The sequence below is a fragment of the Cimex lectularius genome, unplaced genomic scaffold (assembly GCF_000648675.2).
Source record: "Cimex lectularius strain Harlan isolate CLEC.00 unplaced genomic scaffold, Clec_2.1 scaffold6, whole genome shotgun sequence".
NCBI classification, from domain to species: Eukaryota; Metazoa; Arthropoda; class Insecta; order Hemiptera; family Cimicidae; genus Cimex; species Cimex lectularius.
In genome coordinates, this window is record NW_019392677.1 from 1,566,695 (window position 1) to 1,589,748 (window position 23,054).

At 35.0% G+C, this 23,054-nt stretch overlaps 1 protein-coding gene across 5 annotated transcripts in view; it reads left to right on the top strand.

Moving 5' to 3' along the window:
• The window catches only part of LOC106673839 (beta-1,3-galactosyltransferase 5), a 107,501-nt gene extending 84,870 nt beyond the window's left edge, over positions 1–22,631 (top strand). For 3 of the 5 annotated variants that reach the window (XM_014406164.2, XM_014406162.2, XM_014406165.2), the window contains exons 3-5: positions 20,397–20,854; positions 20,911–21,139; positions 21,548–22,631. In XM_014406164.2, the coding sequence (XP_014261650.1) occupies positions 20,416–20,854; positions 20,911–21,139; positions 21,548–21,899 (1,020 nt within the window). In that variant the 5' untranslated portion in view covers positions 20,397–20,415 and the 3' untranslated portion in view covers positions 21,900–22,631. Of the gene's footprint in view, positions 1–5,165; positions 5,248–5,383; positions 5,427–20,396; positions 20,855–20,910; positions 21,140–21,547 lie in introns of those variants that run through there. The other 2 variants (XM_014406166.2, XM_024225524.1) reach the window with 2 other exon arrangements.
• The last annotated feature ends 423 nt before the right edge of the window (positions 22,632–23,054 follow it).

Here is a 23,054-nt window from a genome sequence, read left to right on the forward strand (position 1 = left end):
TAGCTTTGAAGTTAGTACCGAAAACTTCGTCCTTTCCTATTATTCACGCAGCCAGAATGTTTACTACTGCCCTGCAAGCTCGGTTTACAACAGATTCCTCGAGTTTGTCCCTACTATTTCTCCTTTCTCCGCGATTGTTAATTTCAAAAATTTAACAGTTACTGTAATTAACTCATTTCAGTTGTAAATATTGTATTTTAACTGTAAAAACTTTTTTTTAAATTCACTTATATATTTACAACTGCACTTTAATTGTGCGATAAGCAAAAAAATAGAAATTGTTATTATATTGTGTCAAGTACAACCTTGTGTGCAAGGAGACACAAAAGGACATTTAAGGCATAAACGGCGTCCATCCAGTATTGGGAGCCGTTAGTTCACCAACAGGGTGAGATCGTGTGGCAAACGATACTTTGCCGATGTTAAGCAACTAAGTTGTCGCCTAGTCAACGTCGCTTCAGTCTCCGACGAGGATTGGCGAGTAATGTTGAGGATGACAATTCGCGGATTAAGGGTTTGAGGTATCGGCTAATTTAAACTGCTCAAAAATGTATAGTGATAGCAGAACCTGGAACTCCCAGACAGACACTCGACTCATCAGAAAACAAAACTGCAATCCAATCTTTGTTCTCTTCTAGGCGCTCGTTGCACCATATTCTCCATAGTTGCGTCGTAATACGCTGAGATCTGAGATCCACTACCAAGCCTCGTATTGGGACGTCCGTCTCTCGGAATCGGGCTAAAGCCGAGAGACCTCGCTTTGAGAAACGTCAACTGCCTCTGCGATATCCACTTGCCGGTGACCTCGATGACTCATTCTCACAGTAATATTGCCAACTTCTGGTGATGATGTCTTTCCATGGTCAAAGAAAACACAACTGGATTAAAACAGAGAAAAGATGAGAAAAGGTGTTTGTTCACAAAATGACTAATTTCATGTTTATTATCAGTCAATCCTTTATTACAAATGAGAATTAAATTTTTGTTTTTGGTTTGTATTTTCGATTTTGTTTTATCCACCTAACAAGGTTAATTTAATTAAAATTAATAGAATAAGAATAAATTACAAATATCCCTATCATTTTCGGTTAATTTAGAATGAAAATTTTTGTAACGAAATTGGACAAGATCGGATACGAATGGGATTTTTAAGTCGGTATGAATTGTACAGTTAAGGACATAAAGGGAGCATTAACTATTGTTCCAAGAATTTTAGATTGTAGGCTTTTTGGTCCCTTAAGATTGGATCGCTAGCGTTCCATAGAGTTCAATCCGTCTGTCCTTAGTAGAGCTAGCAGGGCAGAGTATAGTCTTTGTTTGTTTGTTACTTAAGTTTGGATCGCTTGTCAAGTAGTCTTTTTAGACTGAATCTTGTATTCCAATTTTTACGTCTGAATCTCCTATGGGTATACCATGTAAATCGTTTGCCGACGTCCCATTAAACTTCATTCTCCATAGGCGGATCCAGGATTCGAGTGTTATGTAAATTACGTAAAGCTGTAACGGGGTCTTTGTCGGAGGTGAGTATTGATGTATTTTCGGCAAAGGTAAAAATACAAATGTTCGGGTGAATGAGTAGATCGGACGTATAGCTTGTGTAGAAGAGGGGGCCAGAACGGTCCCCTGTGGAATTTTAGTGTCAGGAATCAATGGTAAAAACGTATTGCTCATTTAATTGCGATACGTTCAAAATAAATTACACAAAATTGACCAATTGGTTTATTTTTTATGCGCTATCTCATTTCTTTTTTGAGTCCCCCATTGCATGTGTTATACTTAACCATCCATTTCATAATAATCGGTTTTGTTTAAAAAAAATAAAAAATGAAAAATACACCTCGCTTATGCGTTCGTGTCAAGATAAGGTCGGCAAAGGGGAAAGGGTATGATATATGAGAATAGATTCCACTTGTTTGGTTTTCCGCCCTTCCTGCGGGAAATACAAGTTGGCACTGAAACTAATTGCCCACTCTAAACAGAAAATAACATGAAGAGGGATGTGATGTCCAAAAATACTAAATATACCAAGTGAAAATGTTATATGTATTGAAATGAATAAATTATTTGGTAGTTGTGGTAAAAGAAGAATCATATTAAAACCATTCTATCCGTCGTTGGTGTAAAAACACCATTATTTTCAGAATAGTAATCAAAGAAAAGCTACCCAGATACATAAGAATCTAGTATTATAGAGATATTATTTATATACAGTTGCAACCATCAAATTGTTTTATGGCTAGTAATTTCTTACTTCCTATCAGCCCAGGAAAGTACCAGATAAACAAAATTGATATAATAACAAGAACGTAATAGATTCTGTCCCCCGGTGAGCTTTTAAATTTAACTGTGCCTACCACTAACCTGGTGCTTTGTCTTGGATTTTTATGGATAAACTACTGACTTGGAATCCCTTCAGAAGACTGAAAAGACAAGAAACTAGATAGATACTTCTTGGCAATATCTGCACAGGCTTGTTTCTGCCACCCCGAATCTATACATATGCCTCCGGAGTCTGCAGTGTCCAGTCAACAGTCCAGCTATTATTTTAGTACTAGCACGTCCAAGATTTAGTAGTCTGCCGTTAGTTTTTGCGATGGTCCATTGATAAACATTTTTGCATGCCCCTATCCCGGGCTAGATTCCCATTGAGCGGAGGACTTATTATTAATCCATTGTCCAATGGATCCTCGTTTTTGGCGTTTTGGTAAGCCACAAAAGTGTTCAGAGCCTACTAACCGACGGTATTAATTATTAAAAAGGTTCTGGACTCACGATCAAAGACTTTGAAAACAATGTGGAAAAAGGATCAAATTCCCAACATCTCTAATCAGTCCGTCTAAAATTCGCCCTCAATTTATAAATGCTCCATTTTATGTTTCATTTCATAAAAACAGATGCCTTTTGTACATGACCTCATCCATTACCAACACCAACCATAAAAGATTTCATCAATCATTGAGGATTCACTATTATCTACGACAGTTATCACTTTCAATCCTACCAGAAAACTCTCTAAGACGATTGAAGCGAAAGTGACAGCGAGACCTTCACAGCCAGTGAAGAATGACGGGTTTCAGTTTGAAGAAATGTTGACATTGGGCAGCTTTTCCTACAAATTCAGCATTCATATAGAAACATTTATTTAGTACAGTATTTTTAGTTTAAATAACAAATAAATGTAATAAAAAAAGTTATTTGTTTAAACGATTCATTTGCAATAACAATTGACGTTTATATTTTGTTTGCTCTCTTTTTAGAAATAGTCACGGCAAAACTGAATGGTTCTAACGAGATTAATCTTTTTTAATTAAATAGACCTAATTAATTAATTTTAATTAATTTGCTCGCTTTCACGAGTTATTAGGTTTTTCAGATTCTCTTGGGTAAACATGCAAACATAGCATTAGACCCTATAATTACCTTAATTACAGGGAGTCATTTTATTTAAACAAATGGCGTAAATTTAATTTTGATTCATCTTAGTTCATCATTTTTCTGTTTCATGATTATAATTAATAATTGGTCAGAGCAATATAGAATTTTTTAAATAATTTTCAAATTTACTTATGTATTGGGCAAGAATGTAGAAAGGAGAAGATATTCCGTTGTTGTAACTATATATCTCCTTGAATCCTTTGCATATGACACAGCTGTACTTTCCTCTGATCCCGATCCTGCAATTGCGTCGGAGGAGCTACAGGCACACGTCTACGAATAGCCGAACGGGAGCAAACGTCGAAGAAGAAGAATTAACGAAAACAGATGCACACGTGTTACATTTACCCTCCGAAACAAAACCCTTCCAATATTCCTCAACAGCGACTGCTAGCTTGGGTTCTATTGCATATTATCACATTTAACTTGGAACCAACATATACAAAGACGCTTCGGACTTCTCTATGAACTACTTGAACGGAAATGTAACAATTTGACAAAAAAAAAACCACCATCCACCGGCACGGGTCGTATAACATCTTAGATGGGGTTGGATTGTGGAATTAGGATTGGGTTTGGGGCAGGGTTTAGGAGGTGACAGGTTCAGCTCCATATCCTCCGTACCCCTCATTCCGTCCGTTTGATTAACAGAGTACATCGGTATAAGCTTGGAAAGTCGGAGTTGTGTATTAGAGGCTATTAGAGATGCATAGTATCCCTTCATACCCTCGGCAAAGTAGTACTTGAGGATGAGTGTATAAACCCCAAACAACATTTTTTCTCAAGGATGCGATGGTGTCCACAAGATGACACTACTAAACTTTTGGTATTGGGCTTTTGTGGTGTTGGTTTTATTCGCTTTTTTAAACCATTGTTCATTGGTTTGGTATCATGTTACTGTCGGGATGGGAGTAACTACTAAATCAAACTTTCATTAAAATTTACTTCATTAGTGATCGTTAATCGATAATTATTCAGAAATCGTGAGATGCGGTCTGGTGTGATGTAGGTTTCAGAAAAACATTTTCTTTATCGTGCCAACGTTTCGATCTTTATTGAGATCATCTTCAGGGCCTGGGATTTACAAACATTGTTTACATTTAATAAATACATTTAGGATGTGGAAAAGGGAATTTATACAATGCAAAATATATTTTTTATATTCAATCAAAGTATACGATATGATCTCAATAAAGATCGAAACGTTGGCAAGATAAAGAAAATGTTTTTCTGAAGCCTACATCACACCCAACCGCATCTTACTATTTATGAATAATTTACTTCATTCTACATTTTCATTTTTGAATAATAAAACGAACCCTAATTGATAAATTGACCATTAGTAAAGTACTTTCTTGTGAGAATAAACAACTACCACAGGCAAGCATGCGCTCAACGAAGAGTTTTGTCCACTTGCTGATGGAATATCTTTCCAGGTAACAATTCCAGCCATCATTGTTGTATGTAGATAGGTATCAAAAATTTAAATACTCCAATTTGTTACAAATATGAAAATACCAGGGAATGGTTGTCAATAGAACATTTATAATTTTACTAGTGTATTATTAAGTATTTTTAATAACAGTAATTTTTGTGTCGCGAACCGAAAGTAGGTCACCAATGAAAAATGGATATTTTGTTTTTAAATTATGAGTGGTTTCAAAACAGTGTTTCTCCCTATGTTAAACCCTGGATTATGTAGGTCGTTTTGTTCGTCAGCAGATTTATTGACGGCCCGTGTCGACGAAGTTACACTTTTAAATTGCCCGCAGAAAGAAAGGAGAAAGTGGGGAAGGATCATGGTAAAACGAGGTTAGTTCAGGAATCCGTATTTTGCACGTGGATAGCAAAGTTGAAATTGAAATAATCAGTGGAAACAATCTATTTTCTTTTTTATATTTCAAGTATATTATTTATTATAATTTTTTCCCAATTATATTTCATTTAGTCTCTTGCTCGTTCCTTCGGTCATTTGGAAGTCGCCCCATATGGTAAGTAGAGTACTGCTTAAAGAAAAGACTTAGTTCATAAGTCGTTGTTTTTATCACAATATGTATTGTTTGTTCAATGTAATTAAAATTAATGACATTTTATTTTCTTCTAAGATTTTGAATGTGCTATTTGCTGAGTTATTTTAAGCTTGTATGATAGATATTCTCCTAATTGCTAATCTGTCCAGTTAGGCTTAAAATATCTCAAATTAATAGACTCTAGGGATGGTTAGGGATGATGTAAATTAATAGACTCTAGAAAATTTGCATCTTAACAAATAGTCTAAGTAATGTGCAATAACTCCAAAACTTTAGTATAATTCTAAATGCGAATATAGAGATTAATGTACCCATAATTGCAATTCAATTGCATTCATTGGAAAAAAACTATAAACTTTTTCTATACAACAAGTAGTGACTTCCAGTGATAAAGTTTTGAAACATATTTGCAAAAGAAGTTTCAAAACTTTATCACTGGAAGTCACTACTTGTTGTATAGAAAAAGTTTATAGGTTTTTTCCAATGAATGCAATTGAATTGCAATTTTGAATGATGTTGAAAATGTAAAAATAAATAGGCTGTAGGCATTTAGGTCAATAAATCTATTACCCATTTTCGGTAAAATTTGATAAAAGATTCTATTGAAAAGAGTACGTAATCCCCGACCATACATTTAGGTTTTACAACTGCCCAACAGTGCCATCGCGCGGTAGATATTGTCTTCCGCTTAAGATGGGGCAGTATTGTTCTGGGGGGTGTGAAAGGAAAATAATAAAATTTAACACGGACAAATCCAATGACATTACATTCATTCTCCGTAAAAATCCTCTATTTAATAAAAACCTCTACTGAAATAATATTTCCCTCCCAATTGCTGACAAGGTACGGTACCTCAGACTATATCAGCAAACTCTTGTGATAGACCCACCCAAATAATAATTAAACAGACAACATTTTAGCGCCTTTGTAGTTCCATCAATGAGTATTTTATCCACTCTTGGTTTTACTTTTGTAAACAGTTCCCATCTGTATAACTTTGTTACATGTTACCGTAGTTATCATGTAAAATATTTATAATGGTAAGGTAGTTCTAATGTACTGTAAAGTTAAAAAAAATTGAATAAAATAAAAGTAAAAATAAACACCAATACCTAAGACAAGACAACAAAAGTGGCTTCTCTCAAGGGCTTTCATTGAAAAGGCCAAGCCATATTTAGTGAGAAACTCAAGTTAAGTTTAATGTGTGTTCCCCGATCGCAGAATAACAACCATCACCTACTTTCTCCAAGATTTGTTGCTCAGTTTGCTTTTTTCGTCGATTTATAAGAGCGTTCTTGTCTTATACATGTTATGTCAATGTGGTTCTTGACCACCGACAGGGCTGGATCGTATTGATTATGTTGAGTAATCCATATATGTATGTTATTTTACCTGTACACTTGATTTTCAAAATAGTTCTCCTATGATGAATAGTTTATGGATTAGAACTTGAAATAATATTTAGTTTCAAATACATATAAGGAATGGATGTATTTTTTATTTTAAATTGAGTCATACGCTTTCCCGTCAATATATTGGGTTGTCCGGAAAATAATGCAGGATTTTAAGTTTTCATTAAAAAAAATCTATATAAAATATTCTGTTTACGTTTACAGGATTACTCATTTGTATGAATGTCAACACTTATTAATCCTCTTCCAAATGATATTGTTTGTTTACCTCTGTAGCATTCCGCTACTTGGAAATAATTCAGTCATCCTTATAATGTCAAAGCGAGAATTTCGTACGATTTTCTTTTACGAGTTTAAACTCGGCCGAAGCGGAGCCCAAACGGCTAGAAACATTAACCAAGTCTGGGGCGAGGGTTGTGTTAATGAGTGCACTGTGCAAAGGTGGTTTAAAAAATTTCGGGAGGGAGATTTCAGCCTTGAAGATGAAGAAGGTCGTGGAAGGCCTTCCTCTCTTAATGATGATGTTCTGCGATCAGTGGTGGAAGAAAACCCCAAAACAACTGTTCGAGAACTTGCAGAGCAACTCAAAGTCAGTAAAACGACCGTCGCTGACCACCTCAAGGCGATTGGAAAAGTGAAAAAACTCGAAAATTGGGTTCCACACTCATTAAACGATCGCCAAAAAAATCAGCGCTTTGATGTTTGTGCATCACTTCTTTGTCGAAACAAAAATGACCCATTTCTGGCCAGAATTGTTACATGTGACGAAAAGTGAATTCTCTACGATAACACTAGACGTTCTGGACAGTGGCTCGACAAAGGAGAAGCTCCAATACATTTTCCAAAGCCCCCAACTCATCAAAAAAAGGTAATGGTTACGGTATGGTGGGCTTCATTTGGTTTAATACACTACAGCTTCTTAAATCCTGGCGAAACCATCAATGCTGAATCATACTGTAACCAAATTAATACCATGCATCAGAAATTGGCAGTAATGAAGCCCTCTTTGGTCAATCGGAAAGGGCCCATTTTGTTGCATGACAACGCTCGACCACATGTGTCACGTGTAACGTCACAAAAATTATTGGAGCTTGGCTATGAAACTTTGCCTCACCCACCCTACTCTCCGGACCTCTCGCCTACTGACTACCATTTTTTTAGACACCTGGACCACTACTTACAACACATAATATTCAAAAATCAAACGGAACTGGAAAATGCATTTATTGACTTTATCAATTCTAAAAATTCTGAATTCTACTCAGACGGAATTAATAAGTTACCAACACGTTGGGAGAAATGTATTGAGAGTATGGGAAATTATTTTGATTAAAGAACATTGCTTTAAAGTAACTAGTTTCTTTTTTTTTGTTTAATACCAAAATCCTGCATTATTTTCCGGACAACCCAATAGATTGTACAATTCAGCTCACACTATTAACTCTGCAGGTTTTATTTATTTCGTTTGTGACCAAATACTGTCACGGTTTAAAGTGCCGTCTTGTCGTCACTTTATGGGGACATGCAATCCAATATGCTAATTGATAAATCGAATCTGTCGCATTATTTGTAGTCATCAGTCGTCAAAGCTCGTTAGTCGTGCGTGCTCTGCTTCCGTTTACACTTATCGAGTACCCCTGTTTTTATTCAGTTATCCTCCGATCGAGTGCCGGCGGTGATAAACTTTTCAGCCGGAATTAATTCGAATTCTGGGGGAAGATTGTAATAAACTGTAAACCTCGGGAATTCACCACAGCCCTCTTAAACGCTTTGAACGTCTGATTATTTTTCACTTGAAGTGCTCTCAAAACACCAAATTTCTCCCCAGAGCAGCTTTGTTTTTTCCCTGGCCTGTTTCGATCATCGGAAATTAAACGAGCCCGATAGACTTGTTCGAAAAACAACTGGATCTACCATCTGATGAACTGCATATTTCGATTTTTCAATATTCTAGATCCATTTTTATAACAATTATTAGTATTTATTCTGTTTGAACTTATCGATTTCAATAAACTAACGATACACTTACATAATCTATGAATGTTATTCTACTACTTTTTCTGTGCTTTCTGAGCTGCAAGCAGATATGTACCATTCCTGTATTCTGAGATCTTTTAGATAAATTGTTTGCTGAATTTAATTTTAATCAAGCTAGCCTGCTTTTATTTACCTTTGAGGTAAATAAATAGTGGACAAATAGTTTGTATAGATATGCATTTAGCTTCAATTCCGCATCCTAATTAACCGACTGCTGCTTTACAGTGAGGTGCAGCAACGAGTTCTCGGAAATCAGACCGATAAAGGCGTCGTACAAGGGAGCATTCTTGGTCCAATTCTTTATATCATCAATATTGCTGACTTAACTGCACACCACAATACTGTTATATACGCGGACGATACCGCAATTTTGTCTTCTAACTTGAATCCTACTTTCCTACCTCCAACTTCAAGAACACCCTTGAGCTTATCGAAGACTGGCGCAAAAAGTGGAAGACAAGGATGAAAAGAAAAATGTAATCAGTGTAGGTGACGTCTAATAAACGTTTTACCCCTCCACTGTACATTAAACTAAAAAGATACCGAGTTTTCACTACTTAGGACTTTACTAGACACTAGACTAGCGTGCAATTCCCAAGACTTAAGGGACAACATATTTGGACAACTATGAAGACTTCTAGGCCCGGTATCCGCTTGATAGTAAACACAAAATAACCTTATATAAGACTTCATTACGATTAAATTGGCCATGTTGTGTGAAACTGTGGTGATCTACGAAGCTATCTAACGTCCAGAACATCCAATCCTTCCAATCGAAAGTTCTCAGACAAATTGTCAAAGCTCCTTACTACGTCGTCACTATCCTCATTAACCACAATCTCCATATTCCTTTGTCAACGAAGTTTTCTTATACCCTTTCTTGCTAGATTTTATGAAAAATTTTAAATTATTTTTATTGCCTTTTGAACAATCATGCGATATCATTAAAAAAAATGCAATATTCCTGCCAATTAAGCAAGTTTGACTGTCAGCACGATATCAAAACATCTAAAGTTCAAAAACCTTTTATGAATTCTCCATGAACCGGAATGACCTTTATTCCTCAGTGAGGTTCATATATAGCAGAATATTTACATTTAATAACGATTTAATAAATCGAATCTATTTGGAACAAAAAAGGAAGTTTAATTTAAAATTTCCATTATTTGCCAAACTATGGAAGGAAAAACTAAATAAAACAAAAGTAATAGATAAATGTTTCAAAAAGATGAAATTTTGAGCGTGGAAACTCGTCACTATATCCACTTCATATAATTGACAACGAATTTTTTACCATGCGCTTAGATTTATTTAATTAAGGATTTAATTTTTAGTATATATAATAAATACAAACAATATACCGATTTTAAAAAAAACGTAATTGAAAAAAATGTATAACGAACAATAACGTTTTGAATCCTTACAACAAATAAAATCAGCCAATAGCACATTATTTAAAATTCCTTTTAAATGTATAATGATGGATAGTATCAATTTTTGTTGCACTTTGTTAACATAACTATTTTAGATGTAGAGGAATATTATTGAACATGGTGAGATTTATGTTTTGTCTGCGGAGGGATGGACGTGTAATCGTAGAAGAACAGGCCAAAATTATCGGTAATGGGTTCTGGATAGTAAAATATAATATTGATCAAAATTTTAATTAAAAGAACAATGGTTATAAAAATAAAAATCCGAACCCAGGAGGAAAGGAAAACTGTTTCTGGATAAATCAAAGCAAAATTAGACTTTCTCTGTTGTGCAGGGTTGATAATTTCCTGGCTGTTTACCCACCCCGGCCAGTTTTTAACCAACAGCCACGCCAAATTCCCTTCATTTTTACACCCTTGGATTTGCCGATCTCACAAAAAAATCATCAGAGAAATAAATACCATAATACAAGTAGATCACAGAAAAACAAAAATAAAATAAACGAAACGAATTCTGTCGATTTTCTCAATTTTTACCGTACACAAGACGATAAAAAACCAGACGATTTTTATATTTTGTAATAGTTTGGATTGCATATTTCGTTAATAATTTTGAATGTTGAAATATGTATTTTCTAATATAATGTGAAACACTTCGTACACCTTAAAAAATATGTTTTCTCTTCCCTCTTGTTGTATAACTTAAATAGAAAATTACACAATAATGTTTTCGGAATAAATTGTTAAGGGATTTCTATGGGAGTAATTAATGTTTACGTTATCCTAAGCTTATTGTAAACGCAGTCGTTGTCAATGAAGTTTGGGAAAGTTGAAGTTTCGGGAAACAGCATTCTTGCAGAAACATCGCTGAACTTGATATTGTTGATTTAGCCCATTTCACCCTGGATAAATTATTGTAAGAAATGAGTAAAAATTGTCGTCAACTGTTGTTTCATTAACTTGGTTTTTATTGCACCGGTTGTAAATTTATCGGGGACAACTTCGTGTAACATTCACAAACATTTCATAAACTTTTGTCTTCGTGCAATATAATATTGTCTGCACGGGCGTAAATTCACGCGTTCCCTCTTTACGGATTAAGATAAACCTTTAAGCGAGATAGACAGGCCCATTGGTATGAAAATAAATTTCATCATGGCATTGGTTTCATTTGTAAAAAATATACGGCAGAATTATCCAGGCCTGATATGACAATTACTAGCACGTAATGTTTATCGTTAAATAATAAAATATTTTGCTAAGGCTGAAAGTTTTAGGAAGCGGCACGAAAAGGCCGACGGTACTTTTTAGCTAAACAGAGAGATTATGCGAGCCAGATTTGATGATCTGTTAAATAAATATATAATATATGAGTTTCCAGAATGTTGGTTATTTTTTATTTATTTATTTTAACTAAACACACCATTTGTTTCTATGCCTTATATTTCAATCCCTAATGCTTTTTTTGAAGCTAAAAACTTCAAAATTTATGAGCTTTCAAACGATATATTCGAAACCTTGATCACTTGAATTTTTGATTGGCTATTTCAGTTAGAAATTGGGAAAACATGGCCCTAAACGTATTCTCGGAAGTAAATGCATGACCCAAGATTTGATCGGGTTTTTATTATGAAGAACAGTTCGTTTCTTTACTAATACATTATTTCAGAATAGATTTGTTAATTATTAATTTACATGCCCGTTCAACTCTTGTGCCATGCAATTAATTCCCGGTATATATCCCGGACTAAGCTTTCCAAATTTCTAACTGAAATTGTCCATCAAAAATTCAAAATAATCAAGGTTTCCAATAGAGCGTTGGAAAGCTCACAAATTTTAAAGCTTTTAGCAGGTTTGACATTTAAGGAAACGTAATGCAAGGGAGGTTTAAAGAAGTTGATCCAAAGTTGCCATTTAGTAAATTTCATGATGTTTGTGAAGTTATTTTGGAAGTGGACTCGCAATTTTTACAACAAAAGTAGACTAATCTGAAAGGAAATTCGGTGCTAAATTTAAAAATTGAGTCAAAAGTTACGTTAAAGTGGTGAAAATTCAGGCTTTGTGTAAAGAAACGGGTTTTTCTTAAATTAAGCTGACCATCCTGTATAAGCCTTGAAAAAATTCAATTGTATCTATCTTCTTTTCTCCGAATTTTCCCTTGCGCTATTCAACGTTTATTGGCCCATTTCCAATTTCGACCCCTTCCTTGATTTTTAAGTCGACTCGACCTCCCTGTGAAAAGTTCTTTTGGCTCTTTTCCATGGCTCCTGACATGGTCCGAACTTGGGGCTTAATTGGGAGAAAATCTGGTATACTTCACTGTTTCCTTTCGTAGCGAGGAAATGGCTTTGAGAGTCCATTCAATGAGAAATCGCGTCCTTTCATAAGGTTGTCGCCGCTCAAATATTAAAAAAAATGAGATTTATTCTTCTCAGTGAAAGAACGAAGAGCAAAATATAATTTGTTGACTACAACCAAAATACAGCGAAAAAGGGTTGTCAATTAGTCAATCACACACAAATATATTATCAAGAATGGCACAATTACGCAGAAAACAAACACTTTGTGCCCAGAAGATGATCTCAATAAAGGTCGAAACGTTGGCACGATAAAGAATATGTTTTTCTGAAACCTACGTCACACCGGACCGCATCTCACTATTTCCGAATAATTATATTAACAAGAAAGAAAGGCTTATGTTCGCATTCAACTTGTAGGTATGCAATTTTGAACCTTTTGAAATCTTTTCGGTTAGAGCGTTATGTGAAGACATGCATACATTTATTAATAAAACTCGAAACTCGCGTGCTTTTTATTTATTACCGATTATGAATTTTTACAGTTGAATTGATAAAACGTTCAGAAACCGATCCACCCACCTGTTTAACTTTATTTTAATTTTAGTTTAATTATATCTACTTATTATCTACGAAAATATTGGACTTGTAAGTTTAAACAAAAAGCATATCACATTCTCTCTTCTCTTCTTATCACTCATTTTCCTACTCTCTTTCTTTTTACTCTCAGCTGTTATTCTCATACTTTTTCTCACCGACCACTGCTGTAAAATGAATATATTCATCTATAGTATTTTGGCTTTTATCTCTCTTGCGTGTGTATATATTTAAATAATTCGTGTTGAATTAATATATTGTTTTCATGTTGTCGTTTAGAAAAATGTTTTGACATTACGACACTCTAGGCGTATAAAATTAAGTACACAATTATTTTTTCATTTCTATGTTTTCTATGTTTTTCATAACTAAAAATATGTTTTGAATGATAAGTTATCTGAGTTTCGCATATTTGCAGTATATTTACTGCCACTTAATAATTTTTTTGCATTATTATATCAATTATTAGATTAATTTCTCTTACTATAATTATAATAGTTTGATTGCTATTTTCGTATCGATTTTATGATTGAATTCAAATTTAAACCATTCGTGTGAAAAACACATTTGGTTGAACTTGAAACCTTTTTCTCGCCCGCTTATTACGCCGTTCGGTGCAATTAATTCTAAGTTGTTTTCTGCGTTAATTCATTACCATTCATACACATGGGCTGTTGTGAAAATTTCTTGGACAAGTTTTTATATCTGCCTGGTGACAGCGTGAACTAAAAGAACATTCGTGCCTAATTGCTCCAGACTTGCGTATTCTCAATTTCCTTTCGTAGAAAAACAAGTTACAAGCATATTCTCTCTCGCTTTCATGCTGTTGAAAGAAAATTTCGAATAAATTACAAACGGTATCGTACTTTCTCCTATGCATAAGTTTATGTTTCTATTTTTTTCATTTATTTCAGATCTCTTGGACATTTGTTTCAATATTCTCTCAGTTCTTTCTCAAGCCGCCCTATTGTTATAATAATTAATTAATTAATTTTTACATACGTATACCGTATTTTCTTGAATTTTATTTTATAGTTTATATATATATAAAGACCAAACAGTATATATTTATACGAAATAAATAAGTATATAAAAACACACAAATCTAAATTAAAAACTAACCTTAAAAGTGAAATTTATATGTTACAAGTTGGTACAGATAAAGCATTACCATTAATTCATCTACCTAGTTGAAACTCTATGATTGAAAGACCGAATCGCCATAATTAATGAGGCATTGACAAGACGAGCCAAGCGAGCATTACACGAGGAAGACCCATAACGCGTCATATGGTCGCCATCTATATTAACTTAACTATTAAAAATCTTTCGAGAAATTATTCAGAAATCGTGAGATGCGGTCTGGTGATCTCACGATTTCTGAATAATTATCGATTAACAGTCACTAATCACCCACTTTCGAGAAAAATTGAACAAAACTGTAACACTGCGAGGTTAGTGTACGTAGTTCTACAGACTAAAGTTTGTCGTGATAAGAAAAGTCATTAACTTGATTATAGCCAGACATGAACATCGAGTCACTGCCTTTGGCGAAGCTATTTGCAGTCCACATCACAATCATTGACAAAAAACCAAACAACTTCGGCGTACTCTAATAATTACGTATAATTGGATATTACGTACTTTCTACCATTGCCATCAGCATTACTACGAATGGTGGTCAATTGCATCTAACTCATCATAATACAGATGTTTTTGCGTTTGTTTGTCTACTGTTTAGACAAAATCTAAATGCTAATCATTTCAACATTTATTACTCAATGTATATTTTATTATCCTTCGTTATTATCGTAAATATTGAAAAATATGTACCTTTTTCTGTATTGTTTCACATTTTCTCTTTCCCTCGTTTGTGTATGTATCCACAAACAACGTGATTCAAGAAAGAATACTTGATCAAACGTACACAAATTATCTTAAAATGGAAGGATTCTAATAACATTTCCGTACTGAGGTACCGAAAATAGAATAAACTGAGTAAACACGGAGAGAAAAGAGTTATTTCTGACCGTGTTGCATGTAATTTTTAATACAGCATGTCAATCATCCCGACCCCTTTCATCGCAAAGTAGCACGAACATTCATTTCTAAGACGGCGTTCGTTATCAAATTGCCCAAAACGGTCGCATTCTTTTCGTTTTATGAACTGACAGACTGCGTGAATTCAATCGGAAGGAGCTAGAAGTTAATGAGTGAACAGTTTTTAAAGGGGTAGAAATTACAAGAAATACGGTGGGAATCGAACTTATGACCCTCGGGTCCACAAGCCGCTCGCACTACTCAGCTACCACGGTCTCATGTGGTTCATTGCATGCCATGTATTTACAAAACCAAAAATGTGTAAATATTAGTATATATATACTGACAAATTAGCTCCCAGCTCCGGGACGGGTATCAAAACCAACGCGGTATGGTAAGAAAAGTCGTTTTACAGTATTGCATGTGTAATTGAGCATAGGCGCATGTGTTCTGTCACACTGCTCATCGGTTTAAAAACATGTATAGGTAATGTGTGTAACTATACATATGTGCCAATTCTAAACCCTAACTTTGAAGCCATGTTTAATAAGTTCCAAAAGTACTTCAAAAAAATCGCAAAATTAAATAACTTACACAGGGCCCCTTGAGAAACTGAAAAAAAAGCTTTTCGTAACGCCATTAAATTTATCGATTTGAAAAAGTTTAATTGTACAGATTTTCCATGTTTCGTTTATTACTTTACCTATGTTGGTACACGTACAACTTTTCACCAGAGTAACTTTTTATTTCTTTTTGATAATTTACGCCTTTTAAAAGATCCAGGGTGTAACTAGATCCATGAGAAATTATATTTCCCTCCGCCGGCCGACGGAAAACTTTGTAATTACGAAAACACAACACCCTGCAATACCAGGTAATATTTTTTTAATTAAGGAAACTTGTCCCTGTATTGGAGTTAAGTTTACTTTTTCCCTTGCAGGACATAACAATCAATGTTTGACCTGATATTTCAGTTTTATGTCAACAAAACGCGATCTCTTTATGTCTAACGGAAGAATTTATTTTCTCCCAATTCACTAATATTAATGAAAACCTATATAAAAGTGGTTTTTGTTTAATAATACAGTAGGTCTGCAGTAAACTGCGTTTAGGAACGGAATGAACTTTCTTTGACCAACGCTAAAGGAGAGGGGATTTCACCCAAAGAAGTCCTATTCCTTTCGTGAGATTGACGGAAAATCCATTGACCTTTACGTCGAATTGCTTTGTGAAAGCTAAACTCTCAATTTAATCTGTGCGGAACATCAATGCAAATGAAACTCTGAAGGATCTGAAGGTCCGTATTTGGTGGAAACGAGACAGTTTGTTGGGTGGATTAGGTCCAAAAATTATCCCGACTAAATAAAAGACACATACGTGATATTGAACAAATATCTACCATGGAACATGCTTTAAGTCATCTCGCTGTACTTTTTGTTATTTGTGCTACAACATAAACATACCGCCAACACAATAATAAACCAAAGACACACAATCATACGACACCGCATAAATAGACATCGTATCGCACAGAGGATACGCTCTCCGAGACCTTGTAATGGAAGGCTCACAGCACCGGCCTCGTCATCTGAGGTCACGAACACAAATTCGTCAGCAAGAACACGGGGTCCATGCGATTCCAGCTGTATACGCTGCCTCGTCAGCAAAGACATGGGATCGAAGGCCACTCCTCATTGAGCCAGGTTGTAAGGCTGCCCTGTAACGGGAGTAGAGTTGAACACAGCTGAAGTAAGTTGAGTTGAGAGGTGAGCGGTCAGAGTCAAATCAGGAAAGACTGGTCAGAACATGAGATCAGCCTCCCGAGTCCGAAAGCTAGGTTCCATCGGACTTCATCCTGCAAGAAGAGCTCGCAGTGACGCCAGCAAGATCGACAACCCAGCGCGACAACAAGCCTCGCCCGTACAAACGAAGGTATACGCTAAAGAATTAGAGTAGAAGAAAATCAAACTGTGCTACACATCGCGCAAAAACGACGAACCCTCGACAGTAGAGATAAGATTGAAATTACTCCTCGCCGTACAGAAACTCAACGCAATCGTCATTAAAAAAAACACTCACAAATACTCAAATTAACAACGATTCACAAACGTCATTTACACTACATAATACATTATTCAAATTAAAAAGAAAAACCGACCAAGATAAAAGCTTAAAAGATAACTTATAAAAGAGACTCGAATAAATAAAATAAAAATATAAGATATAGCTGCTTGGCTTTCAGCCCATACGAGAATTTTTTCGTCAGTAAAAACTTTTTTTCTAAACCACTACCATTGATAGTATGTATTTGAGCTGAAAAACAAGGATGTATTTCCCTAAAGAGTTCGATTGTCATACTTTGAACTTGTACAGAAAATTCCTGTTTGTTTTGTAGCTATGTGTTTATTATATCAATGTATCCCGTTGATCATAGTCAGTCCATATTTCTACGAATCGTCTGACCAAACAATGCAGCGATGTCCAAAATGATCGGTAACGATCAAAATCTATCATAAAAACTCATTGCAAGTTCTTGGATATATCATATATTGGTTGGTTCTACTTATCATATATTGTTCTGTTGTACGTTGCAATTGTTGTGATAGGACAAAATATACACTTTTTTTGCTGTGTCAGTGTTGTAAAGCATTTAAGTTGCATATATCCGTGGCATGATGCAGGATAAAAACTTTTTACAACAAAAATAACCATGTCTGAAACGGAGGTATTTCTGTCAGCGCCTCTATTGAGGTAGATGTTTTGCCTTTTTTTAAAAGAAAACTGCACGGCCTCTCTGGAATAAATCACATTCCTTCCTTTATAGTAAGGCCCGTCTTTGTTTCAAGGGTCATATTTCAAGGGACTTGCTCTTGAAACTTTTATGAGCCTTCTGCCTGCCCCCTTACTGCCGAGGATGGAAGTATTTTGGCTTTCGCCCCTGCCTGCGTCATCATGCTGGCAAAAACCTTTTGGTTAATTGAGGACTTTTTTATATTTGTAACGTTGTTTAATGTAGTCGAGTTTATCTTGTGATTTACAGAAATTTTAATTGAAGAATTGTGACGCTATTCAGTTTAGGCGACAATCAAGCACTTGACACTCAAGTACAGCAAGCAGGTTACATAATTAGATAAACTACGTTTGAGTTCTAGCGCAAAAGAGATACAAGCTGCCGGACTTACTATTCCTGATTAGAAAAACAAAATTAAGACAATAAAAGCAATGTATAAGAAAGAACAGTAGTTTTCAAATAAAAAGTTAATAAATTTTGATTGAAACATGAAAAGTTGAATCGTGAGAACACGCCTTTAACAATATACAGGTTATATTATGGAAGTCGTTCATCTGTGAACTTCATTTAGCCCAAGCTCGACGGTCGTTCAAAGTGGAACCGGGATCATCTCTTGAACACGGTTCCAGATAAAATGAAAAACGGCAATTACTGAGTTGAACTAGATTCAGTACTTGAGTTTGAACTAAGTTGATGTAACGGGCCATAAATTATTTCATAATCCTCCTTTCTTTAATGCTGAGAGTAAAAAAATGAAATGTATGCATACTTTTATTTGTAGTCAGAAAGGTTTTTTTAAAATTAATTGTTCAATTCTCTTTGCATGTTTACAAACAGCAATCCCAAATTTTCAATATGACAATGCTGTGAGTGATGTGTGCATAAATCACCGAGGGGTTGTAATTTCTAATCCACTCCAGGTCACGACCGTGTTTCCGGTCGTGTACGAACTGTCATTAACATGGTAAACATTGCATAACTTTTTGATCAATGGAATCGTGTCTCTTCCAGAGACGTTTTGAAGCGAATTAAAATTATTAGGATGTATCAGGTTCGATTGTAACTAAAATTTCACAGTATGAAACCGATGTTTAAAAAAAGGCTAGTCAAATTTAACTGGCATGGCGAATACAGAAGACCATTCGAAGTAGCATCACAGCGGATGATCCAGACCATGGTGACAAATCGGATGACACTTCCACAAAAAGGAAAAAAATCTATAAACCAAATATTGCAGAATGGCGCCACGGTCTGTCGGATGAACAGTGACACATTACTTCCTCGGCATCCATGGCGTCATTTTATCTCGTTTCATTTCTTGCCCTTGTGTGATTACAAAAAATTTTAGCTATTTCTTCAAAATTGCTAAGCTTGTGGACACATATCCTAATTCTTTGTACTTATACAATATGGCATAGGGCCTTTCTTGACCTAACACAAACATTTAATTGCGTGTGGCATGAGGGTCTCCTGTACAAATTAATGCCATTCTGTAATTGCAGATTAGATAACTCCTTAGGGGAATATTTTATTGAAATTCCTCTTCTTAGGGCAATTTTGGTCGGTTATTATATTTTAACCTCATTCTATACAATGAGTAATAAAGAAAAACATTTGCAATGGTGCACAGATCTCAGACAGTCATGCAACTTTGCGTATGCTTCAACTCCAAATTTATCTGGGAGTGCCTAAATGACCAAATAACTCCAGGAAAACACAAGTGAGTTGTGTAAAGGTATAAGAGGAAATGAACAGGCAGTCCAACTAGCCAAAAAATGGGCAGTTTTCTCTCACCTAATGGAAGAATGGTTTGAGAAAGGAAACATCAGCACTCAAGAAAAATAACGTGTGAAGTAAGCTAACAGGTTTATAAAACTCTCCAAAAGGAAGAGGAAGGAAAACCTAACAGGTCTCTCTCTCCCACTCCCTCTCTCCTCTCTCTCTCTCTTTCTCTCTCCCTCCCTCCCACCCTCTCTCTTTCTCTCTCAGCAGGCATGAAAATTATAGGCATTATAGGCAGGGACAAAAACATGCCAACTCTGTCGGGAGTAACTAGAGATGTTCAAACATTTTCTTTGTGAATTAGTTCAGTAACCAAGCCACTTCAGTATGGTAATTCTAACACTAAGAACTGTCCTAGGTGCTCAAAGAAGCACTTAGGAATGTGTTTAGGCATGTAGAAAAAAAATGCACTTTCCAAGGTATAGTTATAATTTATAGGGGCCACAATAGATCTATTTCGCAGGTAGTAAAAGGAAAAGTTTTTATTCAACCCCACTCCAACCCTAAAAAAATTGCTATGAGTTATGTTTACGATGTTTCAGGCAATGGTGAGGTAGCAGGATGTTTGACAAAAGATGCTGCCGGCTCGTTTGGGGGCTGATACTTCTGGGAGTGGTTGGATTCATGATCTGGCGCCTTTCCGGTTGTCCAGGGCCACCTAGGACAGCGCAATTACCGGTGCTTAACTACCTTCCTCTCGTACCCAGCAATGCAACCACAGCACCTGCACCATACCAGATCCAGATCCTACCCCCAGACGACCTATCGACACTAATCAACCTTAAGGAATTCTCGTTTCTCAGCAAGTACTCTTGCAATGCTACACCGTTAGTAGCTGTTATCGTACACTCGGCTCCTAACAACATATACCACCGTCGTATGATCAGGTCTACATGGGGTAATGCCTTGGATATCGTCTTCATGGTTGGAGAGACAAATTCATCCTCTATACAGAATCAGCTTGAAGAAGAAATGAAAGAACACAGTGATATCGTTCAAGGTATATCTTTTAAATTACTTTCTGAATATACGTTTTCAATTATTCGTGTTTTACAGGTACCTTTATTGACTCATACCGTAACATGACATACAAGCATGTTATGGGCCTTAAATGGGCTACCTACCACTGTCCTGGTGCGAGGTACATACTGAAAACTGATGATGATGTGTTTGTCAACACCCCTTTCCTCCAAGCCTTCTTGAACTCTCAAGTATCACCTCTTGGTGCTAGAAGGCTTCTCCTTTGCAATGTCATGGACAGAACCATAGTCAAACGAAGCTACAGGTACTATTAGTATATTTTAAACATATTGTAACTCAATCTTTTTTCCTCCCAAATATAGATTGATAAAACTACTGTTATTGTGGATAAAAATAGTTATATTGTAGGGCCTTTTCAGGATTGGATCGGATAAAGAAACCGTAGACTTTTCGTTTTTAAACACACGCTCCTTATTTCTCTATACATAAGCACTTGTAACCAATAACCTTCTTAGAAGTGACCAATAGATTTAAGTACGTCACAGTCTGACGTCACCTTGGCGCAACTTTCAAATTTATTCTCCTACAATTTGTAGTTTTTAATTATTATGTAAAAGGTAAAATAGTTAAATATATATGATATATTAGATCCAGCAATAACTACATAACACATATTCAACAATACTCATGATTTAATATTAATTGTTTATAGATCAAAATGGCGTGTGACACCAGCAGAGTACTCAGGTAGGTGGTACCCAAAATACTGCACTGGTTGGGCTGTCCTCTATTCACCCGATGTTGCCTTCACATTGTATGCAGAAGCCCAGAAGTCCAAATACTTCTGGATCGATGATGTGCACATTACTGGCACTCTTGTCGCTAAGACTAACATTACACACACAACGCTTGGCTCCTTGGCGATCCTAGAGGAATTCACCAAGAACCTTGTCTACAGTGGGCAGACCAAGTCTGACTTTCTTTTCAGCCTCACTTCACCCAAGTACTTCAAGTACCTATGGGATATGGTTAACCACCCTCTAGTCCCTCAACAAAAACGGTAAAAACCAAATAGTGTACCTCGCTCTTTTTTTCATTTTCTTTTTTTACTGGGTTCATTTTAAAACTAGTTGAATTGTTCTTTTTTTTAAGCTTCAGGTTTTTTTAATTAACACATTATAAAAGTTTAGTATTGAGAGATCGCATGTTAAAACTTTACACAATTTGTAAACTGGTGTAAAGAAATTTACTTTTGAATTGTGATAAGCTAATGGGATCATATCTGATGATAATCTATTTCTAGTGTTATTGAATCTTTTTGTTACATTCTCATTATTACTAAAACAAAGTATGTTTAGAAATTAACATTAGATTACTTACTGGATCAAATTGAATAAAATAACACTTTTACTTAAAGTATTTAACCTCCGGTTCATTTAATAATATTTATATACATTCTAATAATAATTATTATTTTAAACAAGGCTAACTTAAGATGAAATTTATTGCACACATGTATTCAAAACTTCATTAAAGTCACAATTAATTTTAATCTTAGCTTTACACAAATAACTCTGGTAATGATCTGTAAATATTTATAGTATGATAATGCACTGCAAATTCCAAATTTTGTTGGAGGTAACAAGGCCTAAAGTTTATTTGTGGCCATTATCTATCAATTGAATCTAAATAGTCTTTAGACTAAACACCACAGAAATGAATTTTTCTAATAAATAAATATTTTTGTAATAAGTTGTCTTGTAAATCGTGATTATTTTTTTGTTCTATATTTATTATTTTGATCATGAGTAGCTTACAGAATAACTTTTTTTTTCATTCCAGTAAAAATAAAATATGGCTGTTAATGTTTTTAATGTATGAAAATAGAATAGAGGACATGCTAGCTTGACATATGAAAACAAAATATGTTGTGTTTACTTTATACATAACTAATTTTAATTCAGTCAAAAATCTCATAATAGCATAATTAGAATGTACACACTTGCCATGTAATATTGCATGTATAAAATGTAATTAATGTTCATGTGGAAATTGAAACGTTTACAAATAAATTTTCAAAATTATGTATGTTTTAGTTAATATGTATAATAAATTATGTTTTTTGTTATAAGAGTTAGTTAACTAATATTGTTTAATGAATGTATAAAATCAAGTGTATATAGTCTATTTTCTTCATGATATAGTTTTAATTATTATAT